The 25053-nt window shown below is 36.2% G+C and overlaps 2 protein-coding genes across 7 annotated transcripts in view; both read right to left on the minus strand.

Annotated features, from left to right (window-relative positions):
• Nucleotides 1-25053, minus strand: part of LOC135973815 (uncharacterized) — a 1510190-nt gene that overhangs the window by 841290 nt on the left and 643847 nt on the right. The gene's annotated exons all lie outside the window — the stretch shown is intronic.
• Nucleotides 1-25053, minus strand: part of MARF1 (meiosis regulator and mRNA stability factor 1) — a 35666-nt gene that overhangs the window by 7490 nt on the left and 3123 nt on the right. For 5 of the 6 annotated variants that reach the window (XM_042861652.2, XM_005307568.4, XM_042861651.2 and 2 more), the window contains exons 3-21: nt 23167-23841; nt 21824-21998; nt 19004-19230; nt 15676-15793; nt 14693-14865; nt 13541-13975; nt 12853-13016; nt 12603-12764; nt 11582-11771; nt 10564-10742; nt 8861-8941; nt 8242-8478; nt 6110-6229; nt 5502-5677; nt 4870-5090; nt 3501-3643; nt 2138-2271; nt 1305-1507; nt 447-674 (exon numbers count right to left, since the gene is read on the minus strand). In XM_042861652.2, coding sequence (XP_042717586.2) covers nt 447-674; nt 1305-1507; nt 2138-2271; nt 3501-3643; nt 4870-5090; nt 5502-5677; nt 6110-6229; nt 8242-8478; nt 8861-8941; nt 10564-10742; nt 11582-11771; nt 12603-12764; nt 12853-13016; nt 13541-13975; nt 14693-14865; nt 15676-15793; nt 19004-19230; nt 21824-21998; nt 23167-23841 — 4041 coding nt within the window. The remainder of the gene's footprint in view (nt 1-446; nt 675-1304; nt 1508-2137; nt 2272-3500; nt 3644-4869; nt 5091-5501; nt 5678-6109; nt 6230-8241; nt 8479-8860; nt 8942-10563; nt 10743-11581; nt 11772-12602; nt 12765-12852; nt 13017-13540; nt 13976-14692; nt 14866-15675; nt 15794-19003; nt 19231-21823; nt 21999-23166; nt 23842-25053) is intronic. The other variant, XM_065559961.1, reaches the window with a different exon arrangement.

The following is a 25053-nucleotide window of genomic DNA, read 5'->3' on the forward strand; positions in this document are numbered from 1 at the left end:
AAAAAAAACAGAAGAAAAATGAAGGAGTCTGAGTTCTATAAAATGGGTTAGGCCTTTTTGGATACAAAATTTTCCATTAATATAATCTAAACCGTAAAAGAAAAGAGCTTTCTACATGGAAATATTTTGACCTTAGAAATAATTCTGCTGCAGTAGTTTTATAGTCTCTGGTGCTCTATAGGACAAAGCAATTTACAGGTCTATGTATTTTCTTTCAATCAGAAAAAGTCAAAGCACCAATTCTCTGAGCAAAACACTAAGGAATTTCAAAGGGAGGGGGAAACCCAATGATTCCCATTGCAATGAAATGAGGTAAAAATATGAATTAAACACGCAGTCTTGATATTTGAAAACAGTTTAGACAGGGAATCTAATGACTTTTGTTCTACAAACAGATGAAATCTAGGCTTTTTTTTTTGTAAATAAAGACACTAAAAACAGTTTACCTTCACAACGTGGCAAAGTTTTTGCATTAAAGCTAGAACTGAGCTGACATCGTAGTCATGAAGGCGCAATGTGTAACCAAACGTTTTACTGTATTCTGTAAGTAAATCAGTCATCATAAGGCAGTTGTCTTTCTGAGATCGCAGCAGTTTAACTAACTGGGCTGCTAGAGCTTTGACCCGTTCCACCTCTGTCAGAGTCAGAATTTTTTCCTCTCCGCATTCTAATACCTTTAAAAAAAAAATGAAATAAAATAAAATAAAATATAAAAAAATGAAGTTATTTACCTAAACTGACCAGAAAACCCAGTAACATTCAGTAAAGGATATTAGATATTTATGTAACTATTTTACATAACGATTCAGCTACTTTACATAAGGTATCTACATGAAAGCAAGCAGAGTTAACAGACATTCCTCAAGAGAGACAATCAAGTAAGTCTTGCTTAAGCTATTGAATTTAGTCTGCTTTTATTGTCTAAACTAAGTCAAATAGAGAAAGTAAATAAAGTTTGTTGTGAACTAGATTTTTAAAATTCAGTTTCAATAATTCAAGGTTATTACATAAAGTATTTTTTGTTTTTTTTTTAAGTTTAAGTCTTTAACCTGATAGCATCCTTTAAATAAATAAATAAACAAAACAAAACAAAACCAAACCACTTTCTGTGGTCTATGAAAAATAGTAAATATAACTAATCAACCAAATATAATCATGAAAGGTTAGAAGTGCAGGCAGATACACAATTCACAACTCCTAGTGAAGTTAACTACCTGGAAATAGCTCTTGATGATAGTAAGAATACAGTCTATTCAGGTGTGATCTGAAAAATGCTTAAATATACCTTAATTTCTAGAACTTACTTGCAAGACATCTGGTATGGCTTCAAAAAGTTCAAGTAGTTTGGTAAACCCATAATAAGCAAGTTTGCATTGACGGCCAAAGTGGTGGTGGTAAGAAGGAATAAATTTATTAAAGGGCATTCGGAAATGGGGTTGATGACGCAGCAAGTCAACTACCTCCTTAGAGAATTGCTTTGTTCTTTCAATTTCTTCCTGGGTACGTTCTAAAAGTGAAAGACATTAAAACAAAGTGAACAGCCACAGAATAGTTAGTTTACAAGGCAAGAAAGGGTATATAAAGAAAATACAGGGCATCAACATTAGCATATTTTTAGCTTTGTATCAGCCACAAAAATTAACTATTTTTTGTTGTTGGAAGTACTTGCCTTCATGTTTACATATTTACTTTGTAAAATAATAAATCATGTTGCAATCCCTGTGCAATATTTACTAAGCAAGTTTTCTTGTCTCATACGCCAACAATTTCTCCCCCTCTAGCCATCCTGCACGAAAAGTTTAACTAAACTCAATATTACTTAGTGCAATGAATACAAACATTCCATTTATTCCATTACAGAAATTTTGCTTTTTAAATGGCTAGGATTATACATAACTACCTCTCAATCATGGGATTATGATAATATAATGGCATAATTTGGCAACAAGTACAGAAGAAAACCGTCAAAGGAGAGGAGAGGGACAACTTAATTATACATTTGGATTTGCTTTACCCAATTAGCTAATTTGAAGTTATGTGAGAATAGAAAATATACTGGCAATAGTGAAGGCAGAATGTCATTTTTATAAATTAATAAACTATTATTTTACAGATCAAAATGATGATATGGCCATACCTCTTTTGGGGATACAAATTACCATTTCATTGTCTTGCTGAGACAAACAGATTGTTGTATCTGGAATTTCTGATATTATATCTGCCAACTCACACACTCCATATTCAGTAACATCCCAATCTTTAGAGAAACACCTGAATAGTTTAAGAAGAAAATTGTAAAGCAACTTCAGAATGTTGATGTATTTTACACAGGACAATTAAATGTGCAAGTAAGCAATCAGTTTGCACAAACAAAAAAAATAGAAATATAATTAGTTATCAAGACAGAACCCACACTTCAATGAAATGAAAGGCATTTTCACATTGCTAGTGACAGAAGCACTTAAGAACCCATAAACCCAGGAGACATTTGTAAATTAAGTGCACAAAATCAAATATTCCTATTAACTTCAGAACTAAGTCATACACTGGTGCTTCAGATGCATGTGGAGTGAAGTTGTGTATACCAACTACTGGGTGCCTCAGACTGATTTAAATGATAAAAATGAGAATTTAAAGAACTTTATATAGTAGCTTTGGAGTTAAAACAAACAAACTTTTCACAAGACAAACTAAAACAAGCAAACATGGCATATTTTCTTGTACTGCAAGAAGGCAGCAATTGCCATATATAAAACTTCATGTGCTACAGTCTCCTGAAGACATGTGTCAGCTGCTTCCTCCTGACTTCACACTAGGGAAAGTAACATGCTGAGATTGATTTCAAAAAGATTTTGCTAATCTAAGAATATCAGAGAGATGGAATGTTACTGGCAATGTGAAGACGGCACTAATTCCTCTTGGATTTTTGCCCATTATTACTCCCCCAATCGATCAGATACCCTTGCTAGAGCTATTAAATTATACTGGTTTGAACTCCCCCCTCCAACTCCTTCCTCCTCTCTCCATGATTGAAAGAAGAGTCTCTTTTTCCACAAAAAGAAAAAAAAACAAACAAAAAAAACCACAACGCAAAATAGCACCTACTTTCTCAAGCTAGTTTGCATTACAAGTATGCCACGCATTGCGCTTAAATGATTACATTTATTCACCATGCCTTAAGGAGTAAGTTAACAAGATACAGTACCCCAATTTGAAGTAGCAGTTTTAAGACAATTGAAAAATTAAGTGCTAAAGTAATGTTGCACTGCATTCCAAAAAGTTCCTATAGTAATAATGGACTATTTTCAATCGTTTCTAAAATCTGATAAATTCCACCTTCTGATAATCTAACATCACAATGAAAAGGCAACAATGTAGTATCATGTTTTTGTATTAGAATTCTGAGTGCCAACCCCTCTTACACTACACTTTTAAAGAAAAGCAGGTGCAAATGTGGACAGCAGATGTCTTGATATTTGGTAAAGACAAAAACAACTTACCAGTGATAAGCCTGTAAGAATTCTCTCACAATAACTTGTTTACTGGCCTGGGATTTGAGAAGTTTCAATAAGTCTTGAGTGAAACGTTTTACTTGGGCCCTGTATGTTAGGGTTAACAAGCGTTTAGAGCCCATGCCAAGAATCTAGAACATAAAAACAATAATAAATCTCTTAACAGCATAAAAGCCAAGCAGTGTTTTCTCAGCACTGATCACTTGTGTCTTCCTGCCACCCTCCACAGTAAATAATGTTATGAGCTATTAGGTAAAAAGGAGGACAGATTGTGGTAAGAAATATCAAGTGCATGACCATGAGAAGCTCTCTTTCCATATACTTCCATAACAAATCATGGATCATTAGGAAAGCACAACAAACGCTTCCTCCAAGAGAACTGTCATACCTGCTGTACAGGTGATTTAGTGGAGGTTGTTGTAAAATCCACAATTGTATGCTTTCTCTAAGACCAGCTAATGTTAACAAACACTACTAAAAAGCTACATTTGTCCAAAAGATTGCATAGGATTCCCTGATCATTCAAACACTATTACTTTATAAAAATCAGGACTATTCAGTTTCAGACAGTCCCAACTAGTAATACTGATGCTCTGCTCTGTCTAAATGCAGGTGAGAGTATTATCCAAATAGCCAGCTAACCAAGGCGGCTGAAGAGAACACCACAAGCGTGAAGACAAAAAGGAGACTTCACGATTAACTACATAACCTCAAGTTTGAGCTTCTTGAGTCGACCACTATAGATTTAGCTTAGTAAAAAGAAGGTTTAGCAGTGACTTGATCACAGTTTACAAGTACCTACATGAATAACAAATATTTGATAATATGCTCTTCAATCTAGCTGACAAAGGTATAACACGATGCAATGGCAGGAAGTTGGAACTATATAAATTCAGACTGGAAATAAGACTAAGTTTTTAAATGTGAGGGTAATTAACCATTTGAACAATTTACCAAAGTTCTCCATCAGTGGCAATTTTTAAATCAAGGTTGGTTAATTTTCTAAAAATAGACTCTAGGAATTATTTTGGGGAAGTTTTATGGCTTCTGTTATACAAGAGGTCAGACTAGATGATCACAATGGTCCCTTGTGGCCTTGGAATCTATGAAATTAGATCTAAGAACTTTACATATATTCATAAGTTCTGAAAACACAATAATAGCTGTCATGGTTATAATCTCAAAAATAAATGAACTGGTAAACAACTGAATCCTAGGTACAGACATCTCCTTTGGCGAAATGGACAAGGTAGGTGAACAAATACATTCTGTGCCAACCACTGACACACTCATGAACTCAGCTGATTCAAGCTGTGAATATATGTGTAAACAACAAAAAAAGTGACATTGAACTCACTTGTAATACATGTGGCACTGCTTCTAGTAACTCCATTAACTTGGAATACCCATAGTCAGACACACGACACTGCTTTGCAAAGTGATGATGATAAGTTGGGATGAATTTACTGACAGGTATGATACAAGATGGTTGGCTTTTAAGTAGATCTATCACTTCTCTACTGAACTGAATAAGCTGTGGGTTACCTACAGGGCTCTTCGAACGTAAAAGCCAAGGATCTAGAAGGAGAAATTTTTTTTTAGAATGAGATGTTCATTTCAGATAGACATCATGTTACTAAGAGTTTATTAATACTATTCCCTCCACAAATGAGGGAATATCTAAATAATTTTAGAAATGTTAATATACACTGAAAACACCTTAAATACTCAAATTTTCTATTAAAACCTTGAGGACAATTTACTGTATGCAACTAATATGAGCACCTTTTGTTCAAACAGAACTTTTCTTCAAGACAGACACTTTAAAAAACAGACTTTAAAAAAAAGTTATGAAGACTGAATAAAAAGGGTATTAGTGCTAAATAATTTAACCACTATTAAAAAAAAAAATTATAGTGAAACAGAGTCCTTCCTTTACTGCTGGCTACCAAGTCGCAGAGAAAAAGCCAGATAAAAAGTGTTATCTACCTGTAGTTGGGGGTGGTGGTTTGTTGTGTATCCACTTAACAACTTTAATGCTGTTTTGGGCAGTGGCAATATTAACTCCAGGAACACAGGTGATAAGATGCTCCAAGGGAACACCTCCCTGGCCTTCCTGCACCATTTCTAGATCACTGAACTCTGACGTATAACAATCAGGAAAGCTTTAAAAAACAAAAGGTGAGAACAGAAAAATTCCAATTACTAAAATACTATGAACATACAATAACCAATAATCCCCTCCATAAATACCAATAATATAAAGGATACATTTCTTGCACAAAGAACTTTTTAGACATCCTATTAACAAAATTTTCCTGTGAATATTTCATAACCAAGACACAGCTTAGATTTTGTATGCCTTTAAAAAAAACGAACAAAAACAAAAAAAACCACTAACAAACTTATTGGAAATTTTTTTTTAATCCACAATAAAAACAGTCTTTATTCAACTGCTCCCAGATTTTTTGATAAATGAAGCTGAAGAGAAACAGCACTTCAGCATGTTCATAAAAGTTTCATTGGAAAAAGAGAGGAGATAAAATCCTTACCATATCTATCCATACATTAAAAGAAACACAGTTAAGCTGGTTTACCTTAGTAAAGGCACAGTGCCCTCATGGGTCTGCAGCAGACTGTGCACTTGTGGTGCAAATGTCTTCAAAGACAAAATCACAAAAGGAATTTTGTAGGAGTCTGGATCAAATTCATGTTCACTGTAATGACAAGAGAAGTACTTAACTATGTTTACATCATGCTCAAATTGAAGAAAGGTGCATATAGGTACAAAACTAGTGCTAGCTGGAGATAAGGTTGAGAAAAAGCTAGAGCGTGGGGATTTTCATACTTTTCACAGTATAAACTACATTAGTCTCATGGACTACCTCCCCTCCCATTCACATAATATTTATATGGCAACTACAGCAATTGCTTAAATGGAGAAGTAACATTAGGTACTCCTGGGGGGATTTTGCTCCATTGCGCACGTGCAGAATTAATGTCCACTGCAGATTTTTTTTTTTTTAAACTCTGCAGAAAATACATTCTGCTGGTGAGGAGCTTCAGTTACGCCTTCCACCCATCAGGGGCTGCTGTGATATCAGAACAGAGGGCATCTGGCTCACCGGCCATGGTAGCCAGCAGCTGATGGGAGGAGGAGAGGCTGCATTCCTCTCAGCCCTTGCCCACAGGGCCAGGTGAGGAGGCACAAGATATTGGGGGAAAGGGGGGAAGAAACAGACACAGCGGGGCACATGGGATTGCTGGGAAGTCTCACAGACTGGGGTTCAGAAGGTCTAGTGTGGGGACAGAGTAGGGCGGGGGCTCAATGGGAGTGGGGGTGCAGGGACATATGGGGATGGGGAGGAGTTGATGGAAAGAAGGGCGTGCAGGGGCACATGGGATGGGGGAGGAAGTGTGGCTAAGTGGGGTGCAAGGACACATGGGGAGGGGGGGAAATGCAGGGACAAATGGAGATGGGGTAGATGTGCCTGATTGAATGGGAGAGGCTAGGGGTTAGCTAGGGTCTGCATGGGAGAGGCTCCCAAACTCCCTAACAACCCCCGCCCCCCTCCGGCGAAAAAAACAAAACAAAACACCGTGTTTCATACTTCTCCCACCCACGCCCAACAACCCTCCAGGTTCACTCACAGGCTTCTTCCCAGCAATTACCTCCCTCTCCCTCGGTTCTTCCATTATCCCTGACTCCCCCAAGCTTTTGCACTGCTTCTGAGGGGTGCAGGAAATTCATTTAAACTACAATACAGAAATGTATTATTACTCAAAGTTATGTATTATTTGCCTAGTTAGGAATCTATTTGTCAAAAAACGTTTCCACTTTTTGTTGTCTGTATTGTTACAGACATACTTGTTGACAGGTATTTTGAAATAGTTTACCAAAATAACTGAAACTGACATGATTATATTGTGTCATTTTGACAAAATAGGCAGAATTTTGCAAATTTCAAAATACTGTATGTAGCTTTTTAAATTTTTTGGCACAGAATTCCCCCAGGAGTAATTAGGAAGACATTTCATGAACTTTTACTGTAGCTGTCGTACTGTGACTTACCAGCTGGATACAATGAGGAGAGCCAACACCATGTAACAAGCCAGCTATCTGCACGCTACTAGCAAATGCTTGGTTACCAACTTTGTTGACAACTAATCCTATTTCACAATTTGTCACTGAAATAAGTTTAACTTTGACATAACAGTGAAGTTTTCAGGTCATGATGGGCTGTCAGCTGACTAAAGATAGCTCGAGTGTAAATTAAGTGGAATTATCAAAGACTTCACAATTATAGTCCCAGTGAAAAATTAAGCAATTCTTTTTCACCGCTATCAAAAAATTTCTCCTCTAACCAACAATGAGATTGAGGTTTGCATTTCAGTCTCAACATAACAAGCATACTTCATCCTCAGTAATTAGGCCGCAATGCATCAACACCACATCCTCAAACAGATGAGCCCACTAAACCATGATACTTTGATTTGAAGATGGATGTTCTGCCATCTCTGCTCTTTTGTTGATTAGTCCTTATGATCAGATACTTGAACTTTTAATATGTAACAGTGATTAAATCTGCTATGAGATATACATCCCAAAAGATGGTTCATTTTTTTTTTTAAAGGTACAAATTTAGTATAAGGACAAATCAATTTGATAAACTTAATCTTTTTTCTGTTTAAAAAAAAAAACCCCAAAACTATTTCATACACAGCCTACCTAAAGTCTTTATTCAGACAATGCTGCTTACAAATGGGCTCATGATATTCCAGTTCTTCAAATATTATAGGACTGCAATTTGCTGATGAGCCATCATGAGACTGTGAAGATCCTAAAGGACTCTGCCGGGCTTGGCTGCTGGGTAAGAGACACACCAAACGTCCATTTCCTTGGTCACGGATTGCCACAGTATCAGTTAATTTATACAGATCTGATGCTATTAACTTGTGTCCAAATCTAAAATTAAAAGATTTAAGTGTACTTTAGTCATAAAAATAAACATTCAACGTGCAAAACTAGAACAAATGTTCAATTACAGAATGCAATAATAAACTACAGTGTAAGAAATAATTCAAAAGTAGATTACAAGCTACTCAAAATTAACCAATAAGCTAATTTAAATCACAAGTCTTTCCATCTTGGAAGAAGCCAAACTAAAGAGATTTTAAAAAACTAGTTATGGGAGCCCAGTTAAAAATATTTGTGCAATATACTGTGTATGCAGAGGCTGATAAGGAGCAAAAAATTATTTTATGCCTCCATTGTAATTTACTGTACAAGACAGGAATTGTGAGTTTCTGAAAAGAGTAATTTAAAACAAGTGCAATTTAGAACCTACTTTTTTTCATATATTTCTGTTAACTTGAATATAGGGAGACAACAAGCAGGAGCATCCTGAAGAATGGACATTGTTTCTGAGCTGAAAATATAATTTTGAAGTGTTATAAATAAATATCTTAAACTTTTCTATTTAAATTATCTACATAATCTCTAGTAGCATTCAAATATTCAGTTACTTCACTTATAGACATAGGTAATTCTTTCATTACTAAATTATACCACTTAATTCTACTGTAGTCAATAGTATTAAAATGGTATAAGTGAGAGGATGCCTTTAGTTTAAACCCCTCACATGTAAAAATGAATATTGAACACTAGGACTCTTCAGTCTACTATGATCTCAAATAAAGAAAAGTATTTAAGTGAGCAGAACCCACTGGCATTCTTGACAGCTGAAAATGATGGAACACAACTTAAAGGCAGGAATTAGGGTGCACTTAAATTACATCTGTGAATAATACTTTTGGATATTAGGCATAAGGAGATCATGGGACAAATACGGTTATATGCAGGCAACACCATGGAGGTCAATGCACTCCAGAGAAAGATATAACCACATGTATTGTATTAGACTCCTGCTCTCTAGTCTTGTTATCTAGGAGACTTTTCTAAAGGAGTTACTGAAAATCTTGCATGTACGGTAAGCACCAGATATCTATGGAAAGTAATACTAAGGCTACATCATTAAAAGTTATCAATTTGGATTAAATCTTAACTGTATTAAAAGATGGCTTGGCCAGGAAGAAACAAAGGGTATGACAATGCAATAATGAGAATTAATAAAATGGGCAACTATATGTGATAAAAACTAGTTTGCTAGAAAAATCAACCCTCTCCCCAAAAATTTCAAGGAATAACGAGCACCATTTTTTCTTAAACCTAAGCTTTTTTTGTGTGACAAAATAAATATTTTTCCTTCCAGTGGTTTCTTTCCGCATAAAAAGTATATAATGCAAGATAAAAGAGAAAGTATACTTCTTCAATTAGAATCATCTCAACCTTCTAGGTCTATAATCTTCCATAAATAAAATGAAGGGCTGTATTTTACATAGAGCAAAGACACAAAAAACCCACAGCAAAACATATTCAGGTGTTTGTTTCTTAGACACGTGAACTTAGTCACACAATTAAAATGGGGTGGAAGGGAGGATTCTCCTCATACAATTTTTCCAGGAGATGGGGGGGAAGGTTTTTGGCATCTTTATTCTTTGCAGTAAATCTGAATTCTATACAAGTATAAAATCTAGGTTTATTGATAGTCAAAAAAGTTAAATGACTGAAAAGGATGAGTGAGATTTAACTAACTGAACAAGCATATCCTAAAGTTTCTGAATGCCATATACTTTAAGAAGTGAACATAATTAACTTTTCTCTATGACTTAGGTGATATAGGTGTAGCTAAGGAACTGATCCCAGGAGAAGGATGCTTCTACATGAAGATCTGGTACCTTCAGACTTTATTTGGGGTTTCTAGATTGCTTAAATTTAGGTAGTATTGACCCACATAATACACAGTAAGACAGACTTTTTTCATCTTATCTAAATGTTACATCTGCTAATGAACTTTAATCAGCTGGCACAAGCTATATTTTGCTTATTTTGTTTCCAGTTTTTTTTCACTTAGTATTTTGACTTTGACATCTACAGGAACAATCCGTAGCCAGCAGACATAATCTAACAATTGTCTAGGCTGCTTTTTACCTAAGCTGAGATAGAGATTTATTAGCAGCTCCTGTAGCTAGGGAGACCTGGATCCTTTTGCTGCCAATTTTGTATCTGTGAAGGTTGTTGACAGCACTGATTGCTTCTTGTAGATTTTCCATTTGAATTATAGCCTTCAACTGATAATCTGTATGAGGACTGAGCTCCACACTCTTTACCTGAAAGAAAAAAAATGAACATACAAATTCATCACAAAAGATTAACCTGAGTCAACAGTCATCTTTAAATATAGAAAAGTAGACTAGAGAAGTGTCAGATTATTTTATGTAACTACCATAAACTCTATGCATAGTTTCTTTTAAAGCTGTTATTAAGTGGAAGGTCACAGAAATGGCCTCTCCCTGGAGTTTTATTTTCTAGAATTGACAGTGAAATAACATCTACCTTCTGTTTCAAGTCATTTTTAAAGTGATTCAAAATATCAGCTCAATATTTAGACTGCACATTTTAAAATTTTGAAGCAGACATGAGGAACAGAAGTTTTCAGGGTTGGCTTTTTTTATTATTATTATTTTTAATTTCAATTAATGCTTTGAGCTATCCAAACACATGGGATAGCTCAAAGCATTAATTTAACTCTTCCAGTGACCCTGGATGTACATTTTCAGAATTCTATTCTCCCAATGAAGAAAAAACATGAGCTCCATTTAGAGTTTACATACAAAGCCTTTAGTGCACAGACCTATAGGACTATACACAAAAGAAATAGTTAAGGTAAGATGTATTATGGCATGGTAACAAGAAATACCAAGTTCTGAGTGCCAATATTTTAAGGTATCATTAGATAGCTGGTTTCAGAGTAGCAGCCGTGTTAGTCTGTATCCGCAAAAAGAACAGGAGTACTTGTGGTACCTTAGAAACTAACAAATTTATTTGAGCATAAGCTTTTGTGGGCTACAGCCCACTTCTTCGGACAGCTGTACTCTGTACCTCAAAAGTAGAGCACACAGGCTTGTGGAAAGGAAAAACAGAACTCAAAAGGGATTTTATCCTTTACCTTGCCATATCTAGAGAAGATTTCTTGCAGAATTTGCTGCAGTTCCTTTCTGGACAATCTGTAGTCTATATTGCTGATCTGAATATCTGCACCATTTGCAAAAGGATCAAGACAGTCTGTACCACTGGTGTGATTTACAATATTGAAGGCAAGTGGAGATGATCTGTTTGAGAGGTTTGGAGACATACTCCTAATTAAAATAAAGACATTTTAGTATTATTCAATAAATATGACAATTACACAATTATATCTCTCTCTCTCTCTCTGCGTTAAAAGTGCAAATAAAAAAATAATTCTAAGCATGGATTAAGTAGATAAATTTGCGAGTGTCAATGCATTTTGGTTTTGGTACATATGCATTTAGTTTACATGGCTAAATACAGAAGCTGAAAACTTCTTTTTTCCTTTAAAATCTCAAAAGACAATCCTGGAAAAACACTAAAATCTGTCTAAAGACTGATCAACATGGACAGCATAAGGTTTGGGGTTGGATACAATTTTTGTCCGCAAAATGTACTTTCTACTTTGTGTTGAGAGAGTTATACTTGTTCAAACAATCTATAAGCAGCAAAGGACCAGAGTTTCAAAGATATTTAGTGGGGTTTTGAAAATCCCCCCACACACCTAAGTACCTATCTGCATCTTTAGGCACCTAAATATCTTTGCAAGTCTAGGCCCCAAATGTTTAAGAAATGGAATGCTTCTGAAATACTGTGAACTCTGCCACACACATACCAAGGAGATAAGGATTTACAGGGAACAGCTGACACAAAATAAGTTTAATTAAAAAGGTAGTCTCTCCTGTCTTATTTTTAAACTGAGTTCTGTTAACTGCTACCACAGTATTACCAGATTAGCATCCTTATCTACAACATGTAAACGTTAAACGGAAATATCTGTTGTACTCAAGTCCACATACAGATATATGGACCTGTTTACTTATACATTAGAAATAGCCTAACACCAACCCCAGACTCCATCTCCCAGATAGGAGATGATGCTACATCATACAGATACTTACCGGGATGACCAACAGCTCTGAGACATGAGCAGAGGACTGAGCTGTCGTGATGCTGTCAATTTACTGAAAGCAGATGGGTAGCTGACCTGGAATACAACTGCATCTTTATCTTTTTTCTCTATAGGAGAGTTGGTAATGCTTCTAGAAGCGGGGGTGTCTTTTCTATTTAAAAAATAAATAAATTATCATTGAGTTGCTCAATTTTACTACATGGATTAACTTTAAAAACATTATTTTTTCCTTAACATACTTCTGACTGCATTTATAGGACAATTCTCCTATCCCTGTGTTTTTGGTTGCCAAGCACACAAGATTTGCTGCATTAGAGTTTTGTGGAGAAAGAGTTTCCTCTCTTAACTGGTCTTGCTGGTTTTCAATTTTTCTGATGGTCTTTGATTCAAGGCGGCACAGCTCCTTAAAAAGAGTAAAACACAAAGGCAGATTAGCCACTAAAAAGCTACTACTCCTTTTCTTCATAAATCTTCCAACTTTATGTAAAGTAAAATTAAACTCAAGGCATAACTTTGTAGAAGCAGCCAGGTGTGTTATGTTTTTTTAGAAATAAGATAGAAAGAATAGTAAACAGTATATTGAGGTACAGATTTTCACTGCAATTTGTATTATTAAGTTCTGTGCACACTGAATTTTTCAAAAATAGCAAAGGCTCATTCTCCTTCAAAGTATACCTAAAAATAAAATAAAATAAAATAAAATAATAGAGGACAAGAACCAGACTTGGACCCCTGGTTAGTAAAAGTTGTTAGCACTCAGACCTGGATATGGATGTGAGGAGAAGGCAGAAAATGAAACTCTATACTCCTTTTGAAAAAGCACCACCCATCTTCCTCCACTGATTAAAGTCATGCTAGCACAGGGAGGTAAAGGTAAAATCTGGAAACATGAGAAGACCACAGCAGGACAGAGAAGAATGATGGTACCTGTAAACTTTTAACATTTGTGGGTTTTGCAGCAGATCCATGTGTCTGCAATCCCTTTCCCGCAGTGGTTTTGGCATTGGAAGACTGATCATTTGAATCTTTGCTGAGGAGGCACAGTTTTGGGTTCTTGTTCACTTTTTTTGGAGACTTCACCTTTTCAGCTCCAACACAGTTTGAATTTTTTGTTTCATTGAGTTCCTTGTTTTTGGGGGTAAAAGACACAATAATCCTGTTGCCAAACACATCTTCATTTTCCATTCGCTTATGAGCACGTTCAGCACTTTCTTGATTTGAAAAGCGGAGAATTGCACTGCTGCCAGAAATGCTCAACACCTTTCCTCCACAGTTATCTGACAAACGCCTGAGTCTGTTGCTGACACTTTTGCTGTCTCTGTTTGTTGGCAGGTTGTAAACATATAACAGTGTATGGCATGACTGTTGGGAAAAAACAAAACAGATTTTATTTGGTTAAGCAGGTCATGTAAGGACTTGGTCATGTAAAACCAATATTTAATATACCAAGATCTAAAATATCAGATACTACTTTTTAGGTTATTTCACGTACACCAAATATACCAGCCATGATGTGAACCAGGTTGTCAGCTTAGCTGATGTTAAAGGGATTCTTTAACTTATATGAAATCTTCCCTTAAAGGGGCCTTTTCCTAAAGATGATGACCTCACATTCACAAGGTAGAAAAATCAAGGCAGTATAGAGTAAATAAGTTGTTATTGCACATTTCTTATCTTTTGTTTACATCACCAAAGCACAGAAAGACAGTCTTAAAATACAAGTGCATTCCAACAGTGCTTGTTCTTAGCACTGTAAACTTTTATACAAAATGCACATTTCATTAGGTGAACAATGAGGATTGTAACTGGATTGCTACTTGTATTATTTCATTTTAATACATCTTAATCTTTACATAAGTCATTGATAAAAATAGATATTGGTCATTTAATGATTAGGGATCAGTGCTTAGGTGTTCAGTTGAAATTAAGACCAATTCCAAGAAGGTACAGCCTTATGAGAGATAGCAGTTCTGCTGAGAAGTGTCCTGATATTCACCTACTTCTCCCAAAATCAGGGAAATAAAGGTCAATATACACTTTATATTTTCTACAATGTATGCAACAACAAAAATCACTTACTGGCATTTTCAATGGTAACCTTGGTGGCAAGTCTGAAATAAATTCTTCAAACCTGATAAGCTCGTGAGCATGATGTAAGAGTGCTTCAGAAGCTTGGTTCTTATGTACCAAGATGATCTGGAAACCATGCCGGTGTCTCAGGTCACTGAGTTCCAAAGCAAAGTTTACATCAGCTGAAACAGAGACCCACCCACCCACCCAAATATTAGTGGTTAAAAAGACTACTTTAAAAAGTTCTCTCTGTCACCGAAACAGCATCAACAACAAAATCTTTCAGGGAAAGAATAGCAACGGCTATAAACATTCATGGTAGATATTTAATCAGCAGTTAGTATTTAAGAAATTTAGAAATCAAGGTTTTCTTTTCAATAGTAACATTTAACAATTTAATCAGGAGGAGTTAAACTGGTACTGTATGTTTCTGTAGCACATTTTTTTGCTTAAAATGGAATATTATAGCCTTAAGTGAAACCCAATGTAGTACATATCATACAGTTCATTAAATAATTGTGACTGTAAATTTATGGGTGTATGTTGTATTATTTGTCTGTAATGGTGAGGCATTAAATATATCTGCATTCATTATGCTTAAAGTTTAGAGAGTTTACATAGAGTACTCAATATAATAAAACTTATCTGAAGTTGGCACTTAAGCCTCCTAGCAGACACCATTATTATTAAGAGCAGTCTATGATAGTCAATGTGATGTGGCAAATAAGTTTCCATCCTGGTTTAACAGAAGCACTAAACAGTAATATTCATCTTCTCATAGTTAAAATTACTGTTCTATCTATTACTGGAACTCATCATGAATTCTCACTTGAGCACTTTGCTTAAAATAGTGTGGATTCTAAACAACTTGGGGGAAGAACACTCAGTGTAATGTCTGAAAGTTTGACTGGAAATTCTCAACAGGATTCTGTTCCCCAGAACCTTGAAAGAACACAGTGAAAGGTTTTATGCAATGTGATTAATATTCTTACTTGATACAAGGACCACAGTAGCAGGTGCAGTGTGTGTATCAGCAAACCTCCTAAGACTCTGTCTGAGCTTGTCATCAGCTGCATTCTTTGCTGTAGCATTGATGTGTGCAACAGTCACCTGCAGAATTAAAGGAAGATGCCTTAAGGAAAGAACTGAATGTGAAGACTGGTAACTGGCATTAACTGGTAACAAATCTGACACATTTTTTAAAAACACATAATAGGGATTAGCCACTGAAAAAATTGCAGAGTTCCATGTATTTTAAGCAGTTAATGCATGTTGTATAGATAATGATAAGTGTGTACAGTATACAAAAGATATGAACTAGAACAAAGGTTTCCTGGGGGGGGGGGGGAGAGAGGAGAGTTAGAGAAGTTGTAAGAACTTCAGAGTGGTTAAGAAATGCCTCTTTTTTTCCCTTTAAGGACAGATTCCTGTTGAAATAAGCAGACCTAACTAATTCACCTTAGAGCATCTAATTCTGCACCTAACTTTGACCTTAAAAGAGAAGAAAGAAGGTACATACACTTAAATGTATAACTGAAGAAATTATAATACAGCAAACAAGACTGTTTTACTACTGATATAAAAATTAGCTTATTCAGAACAAACCCCAGTTCAGTATTGCACCTATATTTTTATTGAGATTCAGTAAGAGGGGTGTGTATGAAGAGGGAAACACTTTATACCTTGCATGGAATACCTGAAGTTAAAAACTGTAAAATAATTATGCACAGGAATTACTGATAAACAATTGTATGCAGCTTTGTGATTTTCAGCTTATTTATCTGAAGAGAAAACATACACCAATTGCTAAACTATTAGCATTGCAGTGAACAAAAACAACTTGTCACAACGGTTGATGGATACACATTTTTGTAAACACAAAAGCAATTAATAAGTGTCAGACTTCCTGAATATGTAGAGACAATAATCCAAAAAAAGAGAACTGAACTACTGTTCTCATAGAAACCAAAAGACAGATACAATAAAAAACAAAAACAAACAAACAAAAAAAATCACTTACATATTTTTGACCATTTTAACAAAGCATAAGTCTACCTGTGAAATGGGGAAAAAGAAAGGGGAAGCCCGACACAACATATATAAGGGACTTGCATTAGAAGAAAACAGACATTTAGTCTGTTTAAGGTCTGCTCAATATGTTCCAAGATGAGTGGATAAGATTTACTGAAACTGAATGCTACAATGCAACTGAAATGTGAAATATTTAAACTTCAGCATATTGTATTAGTGATCAAAACTTTTGTTAGGTAAATGAAGTCACTACTGAAGATTGTTTAGTATTCATAGGGTAAGCCTTGAAGGGTTAACATTTCACACAAACTGGTAACTGATAAAGGGAACTGACCCTTGGAAATCAGTCAAATCACTCATTAACAAGAAGAACAAATCAATTAGATTAATCTGGGTATTAAAATCTCTCAAAAAAGGTAACCAAGCAAGTTTGCCATGTTTGATAATTTACCTATAAAGGTACCTTTTGAATTACATCGCTGAATTGGACTTCAGCAACAGTTTTTACACCACTGGTCTTCAAAGTGAAACACTTCTATTTTCTTTGTATCTTTGTTATTTAAAGACACACTTCATTTTTTTTCCATTTTGAAACAGTGGTACTTCAGACACTGTTCTCTAAACATTGCATCAGTCTTTCAAAAAAGGTAAATTTTCTGAAAGAATTGTCATGTATAATCTTACTTTGTCATTTTCAGAATTTCAGTACACACTAATAAATTAAAATCAAGAAACAATTCAGCCATGTACTAGTTTGGACTTGAATATGCCCAAACACTGCACTCAAAATACAAATTTCAAAACAAAATGTAGTCAATCCCCCAGAGATTAGACTAAATGGATTTAAGACATACATGACAACTGACATGATTTATATGCCTAGTTTTCTTTTTTTTCTAGCCATTACTATACCAACAAAAACAACAGAGCCCCGCAGTACCATCATAAATAAAGATATAGGAGTAGTTTCATTATAATTAGGGCCCTATCAAATTCACAGTCCATTTTGGTAAATTTCATGGTTATAGGATTTAAAAAAAAAAAAAAAACCTTAAATTCAGTTTCAGATATTTAAATCTGAAATTTCACAATATTATAACCGTGGGGGTCTCGACCCAAAAGGAGGTTGTGGGGAAGGTTGAAAGGCATGGTAGGAGCCCCTGGCCGGGGTGCCCCCAGCCCTGCCTTTCCCTCACTCCGGGCCCAGCACTTGAGGGCTAAAGGGGCCTTGGGCTGGCTCTGTGTGCGGACACTGGAGTGTCCATGGTGTGCCCCAATCACGTCACCCTGGGTGGTTGCCCACCTGTAAGGCCAGCCTTACCCCTGTAAAAGCGACAACCCCCCACCCCCATACCATGCCAACCTCACTTCTGCTGGTAGTGCTGCCACCTTCAGAGCTGGGTCCCCAGCCAGCAGCTGCCACTCTCCAGCTGCCCAGCTCTGAAGGCAGCACAGAAGTAAGGGTGGCAATGCCATGACCCTTCCCCCCTCAACATTATAGCCAGATTTCAAGGTCCATGATGCATTTTTCACAGCCATGAATTTGGCAGGGTCTTAATTATAACTCATCCCCTCCACTTTAAAAACCCAAAGACAGAAGTCTGGTACTCCCTATCACATCATCTAACCCAATCTAAGCAGGCTAGTTGCCAGCCAAAACACAGATAATTTTTGAATGCCCAAACATTACAAAGTAGTAAAGGTGGTGATGGTATATCATTAATTCAGAGAAAAACTTACAAAAGTATTAATGTTTAAAAAACTAAACCAAGGAGATTAGAATGCAAGGTAATTTTAAGGTAAAGCTTCTTAAAAAGTGTTTGAAAGTGTAGAAATGTGGAGTAAAGGAGTCCCAAACAACACTAACTGTGCTCCAATGTCCCTTCCACCCAGTGCACCCTCCATTTAGGAAAGGTTCCATCAGCGACAAGTATCAATTGACCGGTCATCTCAGTTGGTGATCTAGCTGCAAATTCTGTGAACTGTGCTAGAGATGTTTCTTAAATTACCAAATGAAACAAAGATTCTCCCAAAAACAAAGTTAGAGAAGACAGTTCCACAGGTAATGAAATGGATCTTAAAAAAAAAAAAAAAAATTTTGGGGGAGGTAGCTGTCATGTCTATTTTCTTAATAAAATTAATGCATGTATAAATTCAGCTAGAATCATAACTTCTATCTTCTTCAGTGAAACTGTTTTAATTAAAAAAAAGACTTGCTTCTGTTCATTAAAGATTATCTACATTATTTTTTTATATGGAACACTGAGCGAATAGATTACATTTCCATACCTGGCAGTTGTTCAGCTCCTGAATAACTTCTTTATTTTCTTTACTAATGTCACATACACAGATGAATTCTGCCTCCCTGTGACCTTTAAAAAACTTTTCACGAATTCGTTGTACAACTGCGATAGCTGAACGGCCAGTCGGAACAGAACAGTTTTCAATATCCCAAAAGACTCCAATGGGGGGCAAGTTCTCCAGCACCTGGCCTGTTATTGCAACTTCTGGAGACCCTGTAGAAATTTAACAAAAACAGCCTTTACGTTAAACTGGGAAATGCTGAGACTATGATACTTTGCTAGTTATAAGCATAAAAGGACAACGATATAAAAGATGGGAAGTTTCAGATGTTAAAGAATGACGGGCCTGGGAAGACAATCATGAAGAAATATAGGCAGGAAAAAGAACGAGGAGTACTTGTGGCACCTTAGAGACTAACAAATTTATTTGGGCATAAGCTTTCGTGGGCTAAAACCCACTTCATCGGATGCATGCAGTGGAAAATACAGTAGGAAGATATATATAGACAGAGAACATGAAAAAATGGGTGTTGCCATACCAACTATAACTAGACCAATCAATTAAGGTGGGATATTATTAGCAGGAGAAAAAAAAAAACTTTTGTAGTGATAATCAGGATGACCCATTTCCAACAGTTGACATGAAGGTGCAACAGTAGGGGAAAAATTAGAATGGAGAAATAGTTTACTTTATGTAATGATCCATCCACTCCCAGTCTTTATTCAAGCCTAATTTAATGGTGTCCAGTTTGCAAATTAATTCCAATTCAGCAGTTTCTCGTTGGAGTCTGTTTTTGAAGTTTTTTTGTTGGAGAATTGCGACTTTTAGGTCTGTAATTGAGTGACCAGGGAGGTTTTAGCCCACGAAAGCTTATGCCCAAATAAATGTTAGTCTCTAAGGTGCCATAAATACTCCTCGTTCTTTCTGCTGATACAGACTAACATGGCTACCACTCTGATAGCTAGGAAATGGATCACATCCTAGCACCTCCAAGGTTGTAGTGCTCTGATGTGTAAGGATTCTTCTTCATTTAAAAAAAAAAAAAAAAAAAAAGACGTTTGGGGTATGTCTACATAGCAAAAAACCCATGGCAGTAAGTCTCAGCCCAGGTCTACAATTTGGGCTCATGCTACACGCTAAAAATAGCCACGTAGACCATCTAAATTGTTTAATTGTATCTGAAGTAACATTTCACAGCTAAAAATTCATAATGAATACTGAATTAGTACTGGAAAATAAATATTTAAACTGTAGGATTTAAAATGCTGTATCAGAGAAAGCATCCAAAACAAAGAAAACTGGATTGGAATGCTAACTCTGGGATAAGTGGTTATCAAGAACCAAGGAACTACACAGTAGACGCAAGGTTCTTCTACAGGCAAACAAACTAAATTGAAGAACAGATGTGAGGCCTGGAATTTGCTATTATGGAGTAGGAGGGACAAAGATAAGTTTCTGCTCTTACAGAATGGCCACAGGAAAAGCTTCATCATGTTTACATACACTCCCCAACCTACAATAAGCAGAAACCAAAGACAATGGATGATGAATTAAAGGGACTCCGTACAGATGGTCAGCGATTACAATGTCCAAAGAAGTGAACACAGAACTGACAAAAAAGAATAAGTCCCAGATAACATGCAAACGTCATCTTTTCCGGTGGACTTTTGGTTATGATGTCTGATGAGTTATTCTTCCATGGATTTGTCAGAAATCATACCTTGGAAAAAACATAAAACTGAATAAAAAGCCTAAAATGGCTACAGCTGTTTGCTTCCCAAGCTGAAATGACACAGCTTCTCACAAGCTGAGCAGAAATAGACAAGAACTGAGAGCTGGACTGTCAGCTTGCCACTCAGCACTCCTATTAACCAAAAGACTGGGGGAAAATCCAAGCTACAGAGACTATACTGGCATAACTATGTTGCTGTAGCTATGCTGGCATAACCCTGTAGCAGAGACCCAGCCTACACCGATGGAAGGGGGTTTTCTGTCGGCGTAGGAACACCACTTCCCTGAATGACAAAAAAAACTAGGTTGACGGAAGCACTCTTCTGTTGACATAATAGCATTTATACTGGCGGTTTGGCCCGTTTAGCCACATCAGTCAGGGACTTTTTTTTTGCTCCTTCATACCCCTGAACAATGAAGCTACGTTGACATTAATTTTCAGTGTAGGCCAGGCCTAAGTCTCTCAAGTCCATAAGGGAAGACAACAGTATTACCAGAATAAGACTTGTCATACCACCTATATTGCAAACTGTCAAATTGAGCTGGAGAACATATTTGGCATACCACTGTACATATATCATTTTATACAATTGTCAATAGTCTTTTTAAAATTTGCATTATAACATATAGTAACTATACCAGAAGCACAAATATTAAAATTTTACAAAAATATATGAATATTTCAAGTATTAAAGCGATATCATCAACCTGGTACATAGTCCATTTTGGAAAAGTAGGTTAAGGTAGGTTTCTGGTATTACACCTAATCTAAATACGCTCCAATGTTTCACAATTAACTTTCCTTTAAACAAAACAACAACAAAAGCACCACCACAATGTTTTCTTTCCTCATACTGCTATGCAAAAGATCCACACAAACAATATGGAAAACTAACTATACAGTACAAACAGTATATACACAGAAGGATCCAATGAACACAAAAATGTATTTTTTCCATTTAGTCTCTCTCATAAGAAATATCTTCAGAAAGACATGCAGTTTTTAAGATAACCTTTTGAATTTCAACGGTATTTTAAGGAGTGCATCTATTAAATCAAACAAATGTGGCTTACCATATTTTTGTGGTGATTTGCCCAGGCTACTTGCCAGTAATAAACTTGTCTCTTTTCCTGTTCCTTTGGTTCCGCAGCCATTACACATTGGGATAGATATGGGTGCAGTCTGCGTACTGGGAGGGGGAATATTTGGCCAGATTTTAGCAGCATCAATTAAGCTATTTCTGGTTGGCTGTTGGAGCAATTTTTTTTCAAAACACCAATTAGTTTAATGTATATTATTATGCATTAATTTAACCTAGAACATTTTATATTAATTTTTACTCTTCATGTCAATGACAAAACAACCTTCCAATGGACTAGGAGCATAGATGTTAATCTGGAAACTAATCCACAGTAATATTAACCCATTGAATGAAGTGTGCTCATCTCACAGACTTTTCTTCCCTTATGTATTCACTAGTCACTTTTTGAAAGTTAGATCTGATTTTGAGTGCCCTTCTCAACATATTAAAGAAGCACCCTTTTCAGAAAGTGCTAACCACCTACCCTCTGGCAAAAAAAAAAAACCAACCAAACAAACAAACAAAAAAAAACCCACCACCAAAAAACAAAATGCCCAGGCCCCTTTAAAAAAAATCTCAAATTGAGCATACAAACATGGAGGCACCCAAAAATCACTCACTTTTTAAAATCTTGGCCTCATTGTTTAGTTCTGTGAAGTGATTTTCTATGTACAGTTTTACATTAAAAACAGACCAAACCTGAATACCCCAATTTACATTTTAAATGATGCCTGGTATTACAAGATGTGGAATAAACTTAACTATACTTCACTTCTGATCTTTTGTTGAAATTCAAACTGATTTTAAATTTGAATCTAGTTAAATTAAGTGTACTAAATTGGTACTGAAGCATAAAAATAAATTATAGATTAGAAAGGCTGATCTTAATGCTCAAAAAAAAAAAAAAAAAGCTTTCCCAACTCATGAGATGGATCCATCTTGATCAGTTGCCCATGCTGGATACAGATTATCTGCCATGTAATCCTTCACAGAATCACTACTAATGGTGTGTTTTATCTGGAGCTATCAGAACAGGTGAGCAGCTCCTTTCAAAACTAGAAAAGATTCTGTTCAATTAATAAAGAATCTGGGATACACTCAAATAGTGTGATAACCTGCTTTATCTTCCCATGAAATTGAATGCTATCTCCATGAATCTCCCACCTTCAGATTAAGAGCAGGCTTCTGATACCATGGCCCTTAAACTACGTATTAACATCAACTAGATAATTCAAGCTGTAGGCCACCAGAACCTATTTTGTCTCCCAGTTAACATTCATTATTTAAGCACTTACAACATATAGCACTTTAAGAAGAAATGTGAAATGTACAAACCTTGCTTAAACATTCATTACAGTAGTGAGAGCCCTTTAAACAGACCGAAGGTGCCACATTTAGGTGCAAAGAGTTGGTGCATACACGTGATGTTAGCTCCGACTGTGTAATATGCTCCTCCAAGTGCCCTGTAGCCCCACTTGTAAATTCGGAAAAGGGAAAATAGCCAGAAGATGTGCAGCTCGGAAGGGCTGGAAATTGATGCAGTTTGTGCACATTACCATGACAGGACTGGAAATGGAGTTTTCCACAACATGGCAGATGTTGACAGGAAGATACATTATTTTCTACGCACATGCTGGGGAAGTCACTTGCAATGCCTGCCAAATTGCTTCTAGCTGGAGCATTCTTGAGTGAAGATGCAGACTGATAAGCAAACCCTGACCCTACTTGACAAGTAATTGTCCCAGTGCTTGGAGAGTCTAATATTGTGCCAGGATGAATCAAGCTACCACCACCAGCACCACCACCAAAATGCATCTTATGAGTACAAGAGGAGTCAGATCCATGAGCACAGCAGCTTACTTTGGGGCTAGGTGAAAGCTGTATTTGCTGTTGCTGAAGAGAATGAACATCAGGAAGTGGTACTGCTGGAAAGAGTTTAGCGCCAGCATGAAGAGGAGATGAAGCATCCTTCAATTCCACAACAGCTTTCTTGTTCTCCATGTAATCTTTCTGGAAAAAATAAGCCACATAGTTACATTCAGGGGCATCTCATGTATGAGCTAGTCGTTTATAGTAAAAAAAACCCCACACACACACACACCAGTTACACTTCTGACAGTGACAGAAGCCAGGAACTTATAACGATCAAGAGAACCATCATTCCACCAGCTGCACGTGTTGAAATCCATAAACTCATATATAAATTGTATGCACAAAACCAATGGGATGAATGTTTTATAGTTTTGATATTTCCCCAAAATCTTGGGAGACAAAAAAAAAACAGTGGCTGAGGTCAGCTACTATGTTGGAGGTGGAGAAGGAAGTTAAGACAATTATTACAGATATTCTGAAATTGCAAAGCAAGCAATGTTACAGTGATATACAACCACTTCTATAACGGTAAATTCTAGCTGACTGGACGGGAGAGGTAACAAAAAAAAATGGATAAATATAACAGGAACATATAGAATTTACTTAGGCTTTGGATCAAGTCCCTCTGAAAAGGCTACTAAAGAAGACTGGTAGCCATGAGGTGAAAGATGAATACCTTAAAAAGAACAAAAAACAGATAGAAGACAAAGTATGAACGCAAACATACAGATAGAAGACAAAGCAATTTTCAACACACAGATGTTGAATGCCCCTGGTATTAATAAGACTGACGTTTGATACACTTAACATTATGGAGGCTGGGGGATAAACAGTAGTTCTGCACCCCAAGCCACTATAACAAGATGCATTATAAAGAACAGAAACACATGGTGTAAGAACTGCTGACATCACATGTTTAGGTTAGCCAAGACTGGATAATGTGAGGAGAGCTACAAGAGGTTATCAAAATTAGTAGCCATCGATTCCGAGAAGATCAGTTGGCTATTCCTATTTACTGTTTCCCATAATACAAGAGCAAGATTTAAAAAGACAAACAATGTAATATAGATAAAAGGGAATACACTTGCATGCAACATATATTGTGGAATTCACTACTACAACTGTTCAGGCAAATATCTTGGTAATATTTTTTAAAGGATTAGTTTCTAAAATCTAAATGGAGTTTGAGGCATTTCTCCCCCCCTCAAGAGCCCTAGATGATTTGTAACCTGGATACTCAAGTCTGCCCCCCTTCGTGTGATGCCACCTCTGTTGCAAATGAAAGCATTAAAAAAAACCCAGCCATTTCCATAAGGTGTCATCAAACCTCCAACTTACTCTCCCATCTTG

Source organism: Chrysemys picta, chromosome 10 (assembly GCF_011386835.1).
Source record: "Chrysemys picta bellii isolate R12L10 chromosome 10, ASM1138683v2, whole genome shotgun sequence".
Lineage (NCBI taxonomy): Eukaryota > Metazoa > Chordata > Testudines > Emydidae > Chrysemys > Chrysemys picta.